Consider the following 16,650-nt stretch of genomic DNA (forward strand, 5'->3'; position numbering starts at 1 on the left):
GAGCTCTCGTCTGAGAGACCTCATGACATTTTTTATTTCGAAAACAAAAAGAAAAGTTTGAAGACTTTACACGTATGGAGCTATCACTTAAGATTCTGAATAACATGCCTTGCCTTATTCTCGACTTTATTTATGTATTTATTTTATAATAAAATAAATAATTGTTTATTGAAAAAGGAAAATTGGATAATAAAAATAACAATAATACGATAAGTGAGTATAATTATTTGGAAAATAGTGCACAAAAAGATGTCGCCAACGACAGGCCAATGTGCGTACGCACCACACATGTTTTTTTTTCCTAATTTTTATTTATTTATTTATTTATTAATTCCTATTTTTCCATTTTATTTCCTTTTACCAAAAATTATTTAATTTATGTAATAAAAATATTAGTATTAATAAATTATCATTTAATAAGTAGCAATATTTTAAAAAATATTACTAATTATTTTATTTATTTATTTATTATTATTTTAGTTTATTTAATTAATTTTAAGAAAGGTACAAGATTTATCTTTATCTATTATTCTCCATTCATGTCGTGATTCTTTATTTAGATAAGGTACCTTCCACTTAATTAAATTTACATTTTGACACATATTCCCATTAGAATATAAATCAATTTTCTAAAAAAAAAAATGATTTAATTAAAATTATTTTTTAACGGACAGTCGATTATTTTGTTGGTGACAGAACTTTAGAGAGAACAGAACTTTGTATTATTAGAAAATGATGTTAAATTGATTTGCTATATTTTCCACCAATGTCGGCGTATGTATATATAGGTAATTTGGGACATTTTCGAATACTGTTTAGGACCAAAACCATGCATCAAATTAAATATTAACTATGTATAGATCAAAATCGTGCACCTAATTAAATATGAACTAATGAACCTCTGAATACATGTATCTGTAAGTAATTTTGTTATTAATTCTTTAAGCGTTAAGGACGTGTAAATTCGAAATACGACTTTAAAATTTTGGTCACGGTATCGGGCGATTAAGTGAAAGGTTGAATGTAAGAGAAGAATTTCCAATTTTCATGATGAATTTTGGAGGGCTTTTTAGCAAACAAAAAGCTATACACCCACTATTGATGGTGGAGGACGTTTTACATTTCACCCCCCAAAATTCTCCTATTTTCCTTTTGACCCTTTTTGAACGTTTGAGACAACTCCTGAAAAGTAGGTAATTTTGAGTTTTTAACGGTTCAGAATCTTAATAGGTTAAAGTTCGAATAAATTTTAGTCCGAATATCATGAATTTTAGATCGGTAACTCTCCAAAGGCTCCTTTAAATTTGGACAAAGTTTTACGTAAACGTCGAGACGAACTCTGAAAAGGGTAAAACGGGAATTAAGTAAAAATTGGTTTAAAATAATAGAAGGGATGAATAAAGATTTATTCTTTGAAGATCATTACTACTAATTTAACTTGTGAGAGATTTCCTTGCAGGACTTGAATTCTATATTCTTCTTTTTTGAGCCAAAGCAATAAAACACAATCAACCTTTCCTTATTCGTTGCATCTTTTTTCTTCTCTAAAATCCCACTTTTTGCTTCCTATATTTATATCATAGCTCTCCCCTTCACTTCCCATATCCATCCTCTCTACAAGCAACCAAAAATGGCTACACATCAATTCCCTAAGAACTCCATGCACCTCGACCAAAACCCAGAAGCTGCCTTGGGCGGGTTTGGCAAGGACTTCGATGATGATGGTCGAGAGAAGCGAACAGGTAGTGAAAGTTGTATTACTATTTGTATCTTATCTACTTAAGCTATTATAAGCTGATATACATATACGTGTGGATTGTGGATTGAAGGAACATGGGTTACTGCAAGTGCTCATATCATCACGGCGGTGATTGGGTCGGGAGTTCTATCTTTGGCATGGACGATCGCGCAGTTGGGTTGGGTGGTCGGACCGGCAGTTTTGGTGGCGTTTTCGTTTATCACATATTTCACTTCCACCATGTTGGCTGATTGTTATAGAGCTCCAGACCCAGTAACTGGGAAAAGGAACTACACTTACATGGATGTTGTCAAAGCTCATTTGGGTAACACTAAAACTAAACTAAACTGAAATCTTCTGTTTTGATCTCTCCACCATTTTGTTGAGTTGGGTTATCTTGGAATGGTGCAGGAGGAACAAAGTTTAAGCTTTGTGGGTTAGCTCAGTATGGTAATTTGGTTGGAATTAGCATTGGCTACACCATTACTGCCTCTATTAGCATGGTGTAAGTGTACTTTAGCCTCTATTGAAGTCAATCTCCTGTTTCTTTATTAGGTATTAAAAGCTTTGTTCGGTTTTGTTGCTAAGTATTAAACTCCCCTTGTATTTTGTACGTGTCTAATAGGTTCTTAAAGTTTTAAAATATTCTTAAACACGGGTAACTGAAATTCACAACCTAACAGTTCGTAGACCAACCCGAGATGTAAATTAAGATGGTTTAAAATGCTAAGTTAACAATGATTTTGTGACTAATGAAATGAAATCAGAGCGGTGAAGAAGTCAAATTGCTACCACAAGAATGGGCATCAGGCAGACTGCACCGTCTCTGGTGTTCCATACATGCTACTATTTTCGGCCATGCAAGTGTTGCTCAGCCAAATTCCCAACTTCCACAAGCTCTCATGGCTCTCTATTCTCGCCGCTGTCATGTCGTTTGCTTACGCTAGCATTGGCGTCGGCCTGTCCATCGCAAAAGTCGCAAGTATACATACCTAAACACATAAAGATATAAGATTGAAACATAGTTTTTATGGTACAAAATTATGAGTCACATTTTTGTGTGTTGAAGGTGGTGAGAATGGACAAACAAGCTTGACAGGGATTGATGTCTCAGGACAGGAGAAAGTATTCAGGGCCTTCCGAGCTATTGGGGATATTGCCTTTGCTTATGCCTACTCTACCGTCCTCGTTGAAATACAGGTAAGTTCTTTCTTTCTTTCCTATCTACCATTAGAGTTGAAACTTCAACAGCAATTTAAGTAAAGGAATTTCAATAAAAAAAGGCAGATTCTAGTTGTGAGTGGGAAGAAAATAAGAGGTGGGTATGAAAATGAAAGGAAAGAAGCGTGGGGGGGAAGGTTGAAAAATGAATGAAGAACATGTAAGAGACATAACAGTGTGGCTAAACAATAACACTACAAAAATCTTCAACAGTAAGAGGAGCCATTATATGAGAGGCAATGTCAAAGAGTTGTTCTGTTACGGTACGGGGTCCAGTTTCGGAACGACACTGACTTGACATCTTGTTTGCTTTCTTCTTTGTTATTTACTTTATAGAATACTCACATTCACATTTAAAGTAAACTATTGCTTAAACTATCATCTTTTTCAAGTACTATTTAACCATAAACTTTGAAAATTTAGAGATCTAGTAAATACAAAGAAGAAAAGAGTGCGTACCAATTATCGTTGAACTCTGTTTTTCGTTTGGATAAGAATGATTGTGGTTGAAATTTCGGCTCGGATTTGGATTCTATGGACCATAGAAATTGCGTGGACCACATCCACTGTACTGTAAAGGCGGTCCCAATCTTCAGCACCCAGAAAAATGGCATCTTCCTTTCTTTCTGGGTTTGGGTGCAGATTCATTACATCACCATCACAGAGTTTCGTATGGATTTGAGACGACGGTCCAACAAACTTCTTCCTGTGGACCCCTTTAAAACCAATCATACAATAAATTACATTTAAAATCTCCAGTTTTTCCATCTTTACTGCTGAAAACAGATGTGTTACCATTTTGATGATGTTCCAACTCTTGTCGCTTGCATCATTCCCCCGGGGCCAAGGTTTGGCCCAGCATGTCCCTGTTCCTATCATGTTGAAAGCTCACAATCATACGTATTATTCTGCTCAAGATAATGTAGCAACAAATCCAAAACTAGCAATGAACTCACAGCTCAATGACTTACCCATGAATTTACAGGACACATTGAGATCAAGCCCACCAGAAAACAAAGCAATGAAGAGGGCAACTTTTGTCGGCATCTCAACCACCAGTCTTTTCTACATACTCTGTGGTTGTGTTGGTTATGCAGCATTCGGAAACAATGCACCAGGAAATTTCCTTACTGGCTTCGGATTCTACGAGCCCTTTTGGCTCATTGACTTCGCCAATATCTGCATTGCTGTTCACCTAGTTGGTGCTTACCAGGTGAAATCAATTGATCAGTTCCCAACTCCTACATGAACGACATTTGTGAAACTTAACCTTTTAGTACTCCATCAGTTTATGTTCTAAGTTTTGTACATGAATACTATAACCTGCAGGTATTCTGCCAACCCGTGTATGGGTTCGTGGAAAAATGGTGCAGCACAAGGTGGCCAGAAAGCAAATTCATAACAACAGAGCACATCATCAAGTTACCTTTTAATGGAGAGTATCCGCTCAGCTACTTCAGATTGATTTGGAGGACAGCATATGTGATAGTGACGACTGTGATAGCTATGATATTCCCATTCTTCAATGCTTTCCTTGCTTTGCTTGGGGCTACTTCATTTTGGCCATTGACAGTCTACTTTCCGGTCGAGATGTACATAGCAAGGACTAAATTGCCCAGATTCTCTTTCACCTGGATCTGGCTGAAGATATTGAGCTGGGCCTGCTTGGTCATTTCACTAATGGCTGCTGCTGGATCAATTCAATCCCTGGCACATGAAGTGAAGAAATACAAGCCCTTCCAAGTTGAGATTTGATTAGTAGCAAAGTCCAGTAATCTTATAAACGTCACCAAACAGCATTGTCTCAAAGTGAACTTGAATTTACATCTACTCCTAAATTTTCAACAACCTTATTGGACAGCCTCTACATTAAGGCGATATGTTTTAGTAGGGAAAAAGGAAAAGGAATAATGCAATTTATCAATAAAAATAAATATCTTTCTGCAACTGCTATTCTGCCCCTAAGTACAATATATGCTTACAAGTTTCACAAAAACATGATCATCGTTAGGCTGTGTTTACATATTGAGGGGGGAAATGTCACAAGAGCTCCCAAGTGTATGTCAAAATTTCCAGATTATGGCAAAACTAACTGCCCCTAAGGCGTATCAGCAGTTAACACTCGTCTGTGCAACATCCTTTCTCCGAAACAATCGGCTCAGAGATAAGAAAGTGGTCGTCGTCTATACCTACGATCAGAAATAAATTCCGACTAAGACCAGTGGAAACCAGTACACTACCCTCCTGTTAAACAATATTTAAATAGCCAAATTGGGGAAACCATATGATTACCAAAGAAAACAAATCAACTAGACTCGGTCTCACTGATAACAAAAGCTTGAATAAGACTCTGGGCAGCATGAGTCTGCTCAGGCGTTCCAGAAATGATAACTAGAGTTTCAACTGCTCCTTGCTTTGGTTCGGAAATCGTAATTTTTGCATCAGAAACCTACAAGAAAGATGGGTCCTGTGAGATAGCTGTGACTATTACTACCTTTCAGTACATTACTAATCGGAGGTCTAATGAAAAGCTTCCTTCATATTATAAAACTAGATTACTAATTGGAACTTCATTTTTAAATGACTGCAAATGTTTCACCGTGATCTCTCTATCAGAATCACTTTAAGACATTATCCCATACATAAAGACTTTCAGAAAAAGGGAACTAAAGCATGCATGACATGCCCCCGTGAACGAATAGGCTCACTTCAAAGATCTAAAAGTACTAAAAAGAAAACAAACATTGAGATCGAGCACAACGCTTCAAGTGAGACAATTACTTATTATGCAAACTAGCTTATGGCATCTATATGATGACATGATGTATGGGCATTTCGCAAAACAATTTTCTAAATAAATATGTAATATCTTTTTTAAAAAAAACTTTTTCTTTTTGTCCTTTGGATCAAAAATACAAAAATGAATATTCATACCTGACGAATCTGTCTCAAACATTCACCATTCTCTCCACAAATAACAGGGACAAGGTTTCTAGGAACAACTACTTCAACAGTGGTGCTCGTAATAATAGCTGGATTATTTCCTCTGCATAAAGAAAATGAAAATCAAACACTGATCTCCATAAGGGAGCATGTTAAGAATGAGAAATAGAAATAGAATTGGGATCGAAAGTATGATCTTCATTCATGTTTACCACGTTTAAATAGGATACAAACTATCAACTAATACCTAAAAATAGAAAAAATATATATCTAACTAAATCTGGTAAATAAATAAAATATACGGTTAATCAAATCTATACTAACAACTCCCTAAATATGTGAGATATATTCTAACTAATTATCACCGCAAAATATCCTCTTAATACTCCCCCTCAAGTTGGAGAGTGTATGTCGATCACACCCAACTTGTCCTTCAAAAAGTCAAATTGTTGTCTTCCCAAAGCTTTAGTAAAAACATCTGCCAATTGCATTTTGGTCGATACATAATACGGTTTGATGATTCCAGCTTGTAACTTTTCTCGAACTATATGACAATCTATTTCAATGTGTTTCGTACGTTCATGAAAAACTGGATTGGCTGCTATATGTAATGCTGCTTGATTATCACAATATAATAATGCTGGTTCGGACAGTGGAACATTCAAGTCTTGAAGAATGTATCTTAACCAAGTTAACTCTAAACAAGTATTTGCCATAGCTCGATACTCGGCTTCTGCTGATGATCTGGACACATTAGTCTGCTTTTTAGACTTCCAAGAAATAATTGAATTTCCGAGGAAAATGCAGAACCCAGAAATAGATCGTCTGGAAGTTCGACAACCACCCCAGTCAGAATCGCAATATGCCTGTAATCTTAAATTGTTTTCAGATGGCAGTAGAAGTCCTTGACCAGGAGTGCCTTTGATGTACCTCAGAACTCGAAGAGCTGCCTCCCAATGTGGTTTTCTTGGTTCATGCATAAATTGGCTAAGCATACGAACTGAATAAGCTATGTCAGGCCTAGTGACGGTCAAATATATTAATCTGCCAATCAACCGTCTGTATTTACTTGGATCATTCAACTTCTCTCCTTCAGTTAAAGAAAGTTTCAGATTTTGCTCCATAGGAAATTTGTCTGGACGTGCTCCTGTAAGACCTGTGTCTTGAAGTATGTCTAGAGCATACTTCCTTTGAGACATAAAAATTCCTTTTCTAGATCGAGAAAATTCAATGCCTAGAAAATATTTCAAATTTCCTAAATCTTTGATAAGAAATTTCTGGAGTAAACTAGTCTTGAGATATTGAATTTCTTCGAGATCATTGCCTGTCAACAGAATATCATCAACATAGATTAGAACTGCAGTGAAAGAAGTACCTTTACTCTTAGTAAACAAAGAGTAATCTGCTTTGGACTGAGTGTAGCCTGCATTTTGTATAGTTGTAGAAAATATGGAGAACCAATTGCGAGAAGCCTGTTTTAATCCATAAAGAGATTTATGGAGCCGACATACTGTATTCTCCCCCTGTCGGCGAAGACCTGGTGGTAAAGACATATAAACTTCCTCGTCTAGATTACCATGGAGAAAGGCATTTTGAACATCCAACTGATGGGTGAACCATTTTCGAGCAGCAGCAACAGTGAGTAAGCAACGAAGTGTAGTAAGTTTCGCTGTAGGGGAAAATGTTTCTGTGTAATCAATACCTTCAACCTGAGTGTATCCCTTTGCTACTAGTCGAGCTTTATAACGTTCAACAGAACCATCAGAGTTGTATTTAATTTTGTACACCCAACGACAACCAATAGCTTTATGACCAAGTGGTAGAGGAACGAGAGACCATGTATGATTACGTTCCAAAGCTGCAATTTCATCATTCATAGCCTGCTGCCATAACGGGTCGCCAACTGCCTCGTCATAGGTTTTAGGTTCTGTCTGGGATGTAATAAGAGCTAGAAAAGCACGTTGAGTAGGAGAAAAACGAGAGAATGAAAGGTAATGATGAAGGGGATACCTGGTGCCAGTGCCGGGACTTGAGCTAGAGGTTAAATGATTGGCTCCAGAAGACATCTCATAATCCTTATGCCAAGCTGGAGGCTGTTTAGTACGAGTAGAACGTCGAAGTGGAGCTGATGTATCAGGTGGGATAGGATTGGAATTAGTGGGCGAATCTGGAGAAGGTGGAGGAGACGACGGAGTAGGAGGTGAAGGAATAGAAGGTGGAGGATGGATGTTTGAGTAGGATGGATCATGAAGTGGTACAACAGGAGTCGAAGGAGCTAATGTCGAAGTTTGTGAAGCTGATGAAAAAGGAAAATCATCTTCACAAAATTTGACATCACGGCTGATAAAGAATTTGTGAGATTGCATGTCATACAACTTGTAACCTTTATGACCACAAGGATATCCTACGAAAACACAAGGAGTTGCCCTAGGTTCAAATTTTTGCTTAGGATGTACTATAGTTGCATAACATTTACAACCAAAAACTTTAAGATGATGAAATGTAGGTGGTCGTTTGTAGAGTGCTTCAAAGGGTGTCTTGTTAGATAATAATGGTGATGGCGTTCTATTTATAAGATAAACAGCCGTTAAAATGCACTCTCCCCAAAAATTAAGTGGAACCTGTGACTGAAAAAGAAGAGACCTAGCTACATTTAGGATATGGCGATGCTTGCGTTCTACGACTCCATTTTGTTGTGGAGTATAGACACAAGTGCGCTGAAATTCAATACCACAAGAAGTAAAGAATGGTTGCAAAGATAGGAACTCAGTCCCATTGTCTGATCGAACTATCTTGATAGTAGTATGAAATTGAGTTTGAACGAATTTAACAAAGTTCATTAACAAATGATGTACTTCTGACTTATGTTGCATTAAAAAAACCCAAGTACATCGAGTAAAATCATCAACAATAGTGAGAAAAAAACGCAAACCAGAATGGGTAGGAATTTTATGTGGTCCCCAAACATCACAATGTATCAGATCAAAAGCAGAATGGGTTGTTATTGAACTTCTTGGGAAAGACAACCTAGTTTGTTTTGCTAACGGGCAGATACTACAATTATGAGAATAACTCGCATTATTAAGATGCAATTGATCAGCTAGAAATTTAAAACGAGAAAAGGAAGGATGACCTAGGCGTAAATGCCACAAATCAGATGACTGAGATACTTGATGAGCTGAAGATTTGATTGGAGATGAAGAAATATGATAGAGACCTCCAAATTGTTTACCCGAGCCAATCATCTTCCCCGTAGCCAAGTCCTGCATAACACAAGAATCAGGATAGAAGGTGACATAACATTTCAAGTTATTGGTAAGTTTGCTGATCGACATTAGGTTTAAATTGAATGAAGGCACACATAAAACGTTGTTTAATTGAAGGTTAGGGCTAAGAGAAATATTGCCAGTATGTGACACACGTGCTGTCTCTCCATTAGGCAAATTTATTGCAGACATGATGGCAGCCTTTGGTTCAGTCATAACAGAAGATTTTGATACTATATGATCCGTAGCTCCACTATCGAGAATCCATGAATTAGAACTCGCAGAGTTAATAGATAATGTAGATATGGGAAACAAACCTGCAACATTGATGTGATTGTCAGAATTACCAGAAGGGTGATGATTGATTGCAGATAAGGCTTGTGCTATCTGTCGTAATTGCTCAGAAGAAAAATTTGGAATGGAATTAGGTGACTGTTCTTCTGTATTCAACTGTGAAACATCGGCCATATTTGCAGATGATCGATATCCACGGTTATTGTGTTGATTGTCTTGTCTTGTCCTTCCAGAATTATTTTTCTGTCGACACCGATCTTCTGTATGGCCCCTTCTATCACAAAACTTACAGTGAAACTTAAGAATTCGACACTCATTGATTGTATGACCACTTTTATTGCAGTGTTCACACAATTTGTCCTTGGCGAATTTTGAATATATTGTTTTCTTTTGCACTGCTGATGCAATCGAGATTTTCTCAGTAGGTTCGGAAGTTACCTGACGCTGCATCTCTTCTTGTACAAGTAATGAATAGGCTTGCCTCACATTAGGTAATGGAGACATCATCAATATGTTAGATCTCACCGTTTTATAAGACTGATTAAGCCCCATGAGCAATTGCATCAATTTGTCTTCTTCGCGTTGATCAATATGTATTTGACGTTGATTACAGGTAAATGGTGTGCGGTACGCTTCCAGTTCATCCCAAAGTGCTTTGAGCTTGGTGAAATATGTTGACAGCGCCATGGTTCCTTGTGACATCGTTGCTATCGAGTTTTGTATTTGAAAAATTGCTGGAGCATTCTTTTGTGAGAATTGATCGTGAAGATCAACCCACACTTGATGAGCTGTCTTGGCGTGAATAATGCCTTTAGCGATATCTGCTTCAACGGAATGAGTTAACCAAGATATTATCATACTGTTGCACTGATTCCAGAGTTCGAATTCGGTTGAATTTGCATCTTGGGACGGTTCCTCAATTGTGCCATCAATGAAGCCAATTTTCTTCTTGGCAATAAGAGCATGCATAACTGATTTACTCCAGGATTGGTAATTTGCTCCATTTAATTTGATTGGAACAAGTGAATATCCTGGCTGATCAGAGTGATGAATATAGTACGGATGTGTTAAATCAACATCCGAAATTTTGAAGCTGGATTTGGCTGATTCCGCCATAAAGGAAATTTTGATATTTAAGAACACCAAGATCGGTGCTCTGATACCATGTTAAGAATGAGAAATAGAAATAGAATTGGGATCGAAAGTATGATCTTCATTCATGTTTACCACGTTTAAATAGGATACAAACTATCAACTAATACCTAAAAATAGAAAAAATATATATCTAACTAAATCTGGTAAATAAATAAAATATACGGTTAATCAAATCTATACTAACAACTCCCTAAATATGTGAGATATATTCTAACTAATTATCACCGCAAAATATCCTCTTAATAGAGCAAAAGTAATTGAAGTGGCAGATAGCAAACCCTCCAAATCCAGCCATTCTTCTACGATGGGCTCCTGCGAAGTCTGGCAAGCCAACACCACCTTCAACTAGTCCCTGAAATACAGTTCAAAGGAGAGAAAAGATTATCAACTTTAGACCAACACCAGTCTTCTTTATTTGGCTAAAACATCATCACAGTTACAGACACCAAAAACTAATTGTGGGGGGGAAAAAGTGTTAAAGACCTGGGAGCTCCATGGTTTTCTATCAGACAATAGAGAAGGAAGCACCAGGCCTATGAAGAAAAGGAGGCCGATCATCCCGCAAATCACTAAGTGAAGGAATGCCACTAAGAGCATCAAGCTTATGAAATGAGGGGCCTAAATTTGAATAAACTCCTGGAGGTGATAATTCTCTCCTTCCAAAATATGAAGGAAGTCGATCTACGAATGCAGGATTTGGATGACTATTAACTGATGGAAATGCATCGCGGAAAAAATGATGTCTCAGCCGAGTAGTGATCTGCAACATGGCATCTTGAACTGCTTCGGGCTCTCCATTTATCTGTCAGTAAAGTGACATGCAAGTAATGGTTTAAAGTTAGATGCAAGAAGTACCAGATGATGAAGGACGACCAAAATACCCTAACCAAAATAAACATCAACTACTTGGCATTAATCTGCAGTGATATAATCTTAACCAAATTTGTAAGATCCTGTTATTATCATGTATGATATATGTAACTGGTGAACAAACCTGAACTACTTCTTCATCTTCCGCAGCACACTTCAACAACTTTGATGTCACAGTTTGTCTCTTGCTGAAGAGTCTTAACTATTGTTCCTCCTTTTCCAATTACATTTCCAACTCTCTCAGATGGGCAAAATAACCGAAAACTTTAAATTTCATGAGAAGGTTGGATTCGACCAGGAATGCTGGTTTCATACTGTTTAGGAGCAAGAGAAGGAACAATGGAACGAAAATTGTCAACATCACGCGGCACAGAGTAAGGGCCTCCATGAGTATTAAAAGAACTACTACCCAGATGATATTCATGAGCCTTAGAAAGAGACTGTTCAGAAGAATGTGATGACTGTGCAGTCATGCTTGAGGCGACAGTATCTTTATCATGGGGAGAAATTTCCATTAGCTGCTGAAAAACAAGTTCAAGAGCCTTCTTCACCACATCAACTCCTCCACTAATCTGCATCCATATCATCAAAATAAAAGTGTGAATAAAAATCGAACATTAGAAACTCAACATATCGCCCTGACACAAAACTATGGGCCTTATGGCTAAAATAACTCAAGGCATGCCACCTCCACAGACCACTATTTTCTTTCAGTGATTGCCCAAAATTTATTTCAAAATACCCATAGGAGACAGATGTGCAAAACTTCAACAGTTGGGACCAGCAGTCGGGCAATAGTAATATATTATAAAATGCTTTGATTCTTTTTCCTTTTTGGTTCATCATTTTCTTGTTTCATGCTGGGAACATGAATCAGGGATAACATTTACAAGCAGTAGAACATATACTTTAAACAAAACATCTCATGGAATCCAATGACTGTTCACTAATGATGAGTTGCTACTGCCAATTTCAATTATCAAAAAAATATAATCAAGTTAAGGAAAACACATTCGTCTAAATGAAAAACACAAAAGAAACAAAAAATAACCCAGCGCCATGAAGCTAGGGGAATGCAATCCCACACATACTGAGAATATCCATTTCCTTGCATCATAAAAAATTACAAACGTATGAGTTTGGCAAATGATCGAGTATTAAATTTTGAGTGGCTAAATGAAGTAAGTATGGAGACCATTAAAGCTTAAACTGTGGAGACCAACCCGGCTTAGGCAAGATAATGAAAAGCTTGAAGAAGAGTATAATATCCACTACTAAAAAAAACTTACAGTAGCAGGGGATATTCCGGTGGGAAATGCCGTTCAGTTATTGAGCTCCGAGCAGTGCAAAAGAAGTTGGAGAAATGACCGAAATCGCTTACACTTGAAATTCCAGAAGAGAGAGCTAGAGGTCTTTGGCGTTTTGCATAATTTCTCCGGTTGCTGGTAAGCTGAGTCGGGTCGGGTTTACTAAACGGTCCCGACTTGGCCAGATGATGCCATTTGAGCTCTGAAATGTTTTGTCTTATTCAGCTGGCGGGTTTTTTTCGACCCGACCCGACCCGATTAGATGTAATCGGGTGGGGGTTAAGAAGTGAAGATTAATAATAAGTTAGGTGGTGTTAATTAGTAGATTTAATATGTTGATGTTTGTGGTACGAGTTCTAAAGTCTGTGTTTTGAGTGGTGAGCTGTCTAGAATTCTGAAGTCTTAATTTAATTATACTCGATTTTATTTGGTATAAAAGAAAGTATTTTGTTGTTTGAGGCTGTTAAAATTGAGAAAAAGTTGAAAGAGAAAATTAATTTGTAAAAAATCTGTTGATCAAATGTTCTTGATCTCACAACAAATGAGTTGAATTCCACAAAGAAAAAAAGATAATCAAATCTAGCTAAATGCGTTTTCTTCGATATCAATAAATTATTTTTGCATTTGTTATTCTTTTTCAAATATTTCACATCAAATCTTATGGTTGTCTTCATTCAACCTCAGAATCAAAAGCATTAGTCGAACTGAATCATCAAAACGAACTCGCACAGCAATAACCAACCTAATTGATGTAATTGGATAAAATCATACAATTACTCCTTGAGTTCTTGTGGATTGATGATCAGTAGAATTAGAGAGACGGAGAATCTCAAACATTAGGTTGTTTTGTACTGAAATGTCTAGGGTTCTACTCCGTGCAACAAACAGACAGATTACGTGCAACAGCCAATTCTTGATTCGACAAATTAATCGAGATGCATTTCATTAATAGAAACAATTCCAGATAGCGGATTGACTAAACAGAGATTTCCGAGCCGCACAATTCCGAAACAAAAGTCTAATTAAAACATCAATGATACAGATAATACAGGAAAAGAACAGAGAGAGTTACTAGTGTTACTCGCTAGTAGACGGTGCTTGTTCCGATGAAGCAATCGAAGAAGCTACCTCCACATTACCATCGCCAGAGACTGGTGAAACAAAAGTCCAGTCCGGTGGAAGATTCGGCAGAGGAGGATACACAGTCGGCTTGCGCTTAATGTCCCATGGCTGAGACTTCCGTGGCCTCGTTTTCATGTGATGTGCAGTCGCCTTCTTGTTTGGCCTCGACGAGCATTCAATCACCAAACTCCCGCCGGAACATGGAGCAGCAGCATTTCTTGCAGATGGATTCACCAATGGCGGAACCGAAATCCTACAGCCGAAAAAGGTCGAAATCGACATAGCTCCTAACAGAGCGTGAGAAAGACAACGGAGACCTATCAATTGGGATTGGATTCGTTATCTTCGTTTTCTTCACGTTATAAAATATTATGAAAAATCGTCCCATCTTATTGGGCCATTCCCCATATTTCGGCCCATGGGCTTTTTGCTATTAAATTATAAATTTAGTTTCATTTAAAAAATGCCATAATTTTTCTATGATTTTAAAGGTAAATAATATAATAAATTTTCTATATTTTAAATTTTAAAAACAAAGTTAAAAGTTACTGGGTTGGGTCGGATTCAAATATTTTTTTAGACTCAATCCAATTATCCCGATTATAATTTTTTTAACACAAACTGACCATATATTTTTCAAATTGCAGTCAAAGTCATTTATTCAAATTTATTTATTTAATACAAAAAAAATGTTAATTTATAAAATATCTATTTATTTATTTCAAATAAATAATCTAAATTTGATTTCAATATATATTTTTTAAAAATTTCTTTCAAATAATTAAAAAAATTAAGTTATTAAAAAATAAATAATAATTACGAAATGAAATAAAATAAATCGATTATTATTATTATTATTATTATTATTATTATTATTATTATAAGATCTCAAAAGACGGCAACATGCACGGCATGAATCCTGAATGTAAGGTATAATTGGCGGAAGGATAATGTAGTTGACTAAATAAATTATTATTATTATTATTTTTTTTTTTTTAATTATAGAGAATAACCAATTTAATTTAATTTTTTAAAAATAAAAAATAAAAAAGTGAGAATGTCGGAGGAAAAGAATGGTTGAATTAATTAAAATAAGGTCAAAAAATGAGATAAAATCCAACATTAAATAAAAAGTAAGAGATGATGTGACACTCCCACTCTAATTATTTATTGCGTACTATATGTTATGTTTATTATATCCCACATCAAATTAAATTTTAAAAATAAAATATAATCCTTTTAAACCCAATGTCTGGTCAACCTAACTGAGAGTTGACCTTTTTTAATTTTTTTTTCATTGAAAATATAATGTAAATGGTCAAAAGCTTCGAAGCTGTGGGACTTTATGATGTAAATTAAATAATGCGAAATCTCCCCCAAATTATATAGTTATTATTTAATTAATTAATCTAAATAATTTTATCGTGGTAACTGTGCAATTAATTTATATTTTTACATCAATAATTTACCTAAAATTATTATTTGAAAAAAAAAACAAAAAACAACATGAAAAGGCACACTAAACGACGGTTGTCGCTGCCCAAAACGCCACCAACTTCAAACCAAACGCACCATTTGCTCTTATGTATATGTATGTATATATATTCTACGTTTTCACACCTTTATAAGAAATGTTTCGTTATTCTCTCAAATTTATATGAGATCTCACAATTTGCTCTTTAGGGGCCCAACATCCTCATTGTCACACTGCCCCATGGCTAACTCTAATATCATTTGTAACAACTTAAGCCCACCACAGACATATATGGTCCTATTTAGAGTTTTTCTACTGTGCCTCCCATTCAAAAATTTAAAACGGGTCACTGGGGAGAGAACACATGTTTTTTCTCTTCTCCAATCGATATAAGATCTCACATGTTGGAATTTAAGCGAAATTAAAATGGAAATGAAAAACGAGCATTTGGGCCGAGTTTCCTGCCCGATTGAGCAAATCTCTTCTCCTTCCTCAGCTATTTATTAGTTGCAAGTAGATATAACTATAATAACTATAACTATATGTATATATATTTTTTGAAAAAAAATCAACCCATCTAAATTATCACACCTAAACCCTTTAAATATAGAGCCAATTAAATTAAATTATTGCAATTATTTCAATTTATTATGAAAATTTGTTGTAATTAAATTGAGCCAGTAGCAATGACATTTGTACTAGTTTTATTTCTTAGTTCGATTAATTAGTATTTCAGTTATAACGGGGCTTCGAACACAGTGAATAGCCTCCTTCATTTATAATCATCAGCTTTTAAACGCTATTTTGTATAATTTTGTGATATTTTTTCACGTGATAAATTTTGTGTTCCCGATCACTGTTGCCACGACGATAATTATCCAAATAATTCAAAAAAATTAAAAGGCTTACAAAACAAAATTAATAATTTAATCCACTAGGACATTCAACTTGTCACATGGAGGTATGCTTTTGTCCATTGCTAATTGCTTGGTTTGGTTGGCTCGCAATCGATATGACGGCAGATATTTAGTCTTGTCAAATACACAATGCCTAACCCATATTATTAATATTTTAATATATATATTAAAGATATTTATTTAAATAAATTTCAAATAGATAATTTTAATTTCTTAAAAACTTAAATTTCAATATTACATAATTTTCCACATTTAAAAAATATAATTTATTTATTTTTTAAGTATATTTAACATAAATATGAGAAATGGTAAGGATTTAACCATTTGAGGATTTGTAATAATT

General features: G+C 35.7%; 2 protein-coding genes, 1 long non-coding RNA gene and 1 pseudogene across 4 annotated transcripts; 1 reads left to right on the plus strand and 3 right to left on the minus strand.

Annotated features, from left to right (window-relative positions):
* The first annotated feature begins 1,540 nt into the window (after positions 1-1,540).
* Positions 1,541-4,906, plus strand: LOC111789014 (amino acid permease 6-like). Its single transcript, XM_023669626.1, has 7 exons — positions 1,541-1,742; positions 1,830-2,063; positions 2,150-2,243; positions 2,506-2,720; positions 2,808-2,938; positions 3,945-4,172; positions 4,289-4,906. Exons 1-7 carry the CDS (start codon positions 1,631-1,633, stop codon positions 4,712-4,714), a joined length of 1,440 nt encoding a protein of 479 aa, XP_023525394.1. The 5' UTR covers positions 1,541-1,630; the 3' UTR covers positions 4,715-4,906.
* Positions 2,425-4,067, minus strand: LOC111789015. 2 transcript variants are annotated; one of them, XR_002814252.1, is made up of 4 exons: positions 3,931-4,067; positions 3,755-3,831; positions 3,419-3,675; positions 2,425-2,730 (listed from the first exon to the last, which is right to left on the minus strand). It is a non-coding gene; the product is annotated as an uncharacterized LOC111789015 (long non-coding RNA). The 2 variants fall into 2 exon arrangements; XR_002814253.1 differs by having other exon boundaries at positions 3,755-3,825; positions 3,931-4,015.
* Positions 4,907-5,006: 100 nt separating the features above from the next.
* LOC111787639 lies at positions 5,007-12,170 on the minus strand (annotated as a pseudogene).
* Positions 12,171-13,871: 1,701 nt separating this feature from the next.
* Positions 13,872-14,198, minus strand: LOC111787640 (50S ribosomal protein 6, chloroplastic-like). The gene has a single exon (XM_023667658.1). It carries the CDS (start codon positions 14,196-14,198, stop codon positions 13,872-13,874), a length of 327 nt encoding a protein of 108 aa, XP_023523426.1.
* Positions 14,199-16,650: the final 2,452 nt, after the last annotated feature.

Source organism: Cucurbita pepo, chromosome LG02 (assembly GCF_002806865.2).
Source record: "Cucurbita pepo subsp. pepo cultivar mu-cu-16 chromosome LG02, ASM280686v2, whole genome shotgun sequence".
NCBI lineage: Eukaryota > Viridiplantae > Streptophyta > Magnoliopsida > Cucurbitales > Cucurbitaceae > Cucurbita > Cucurbita pepo.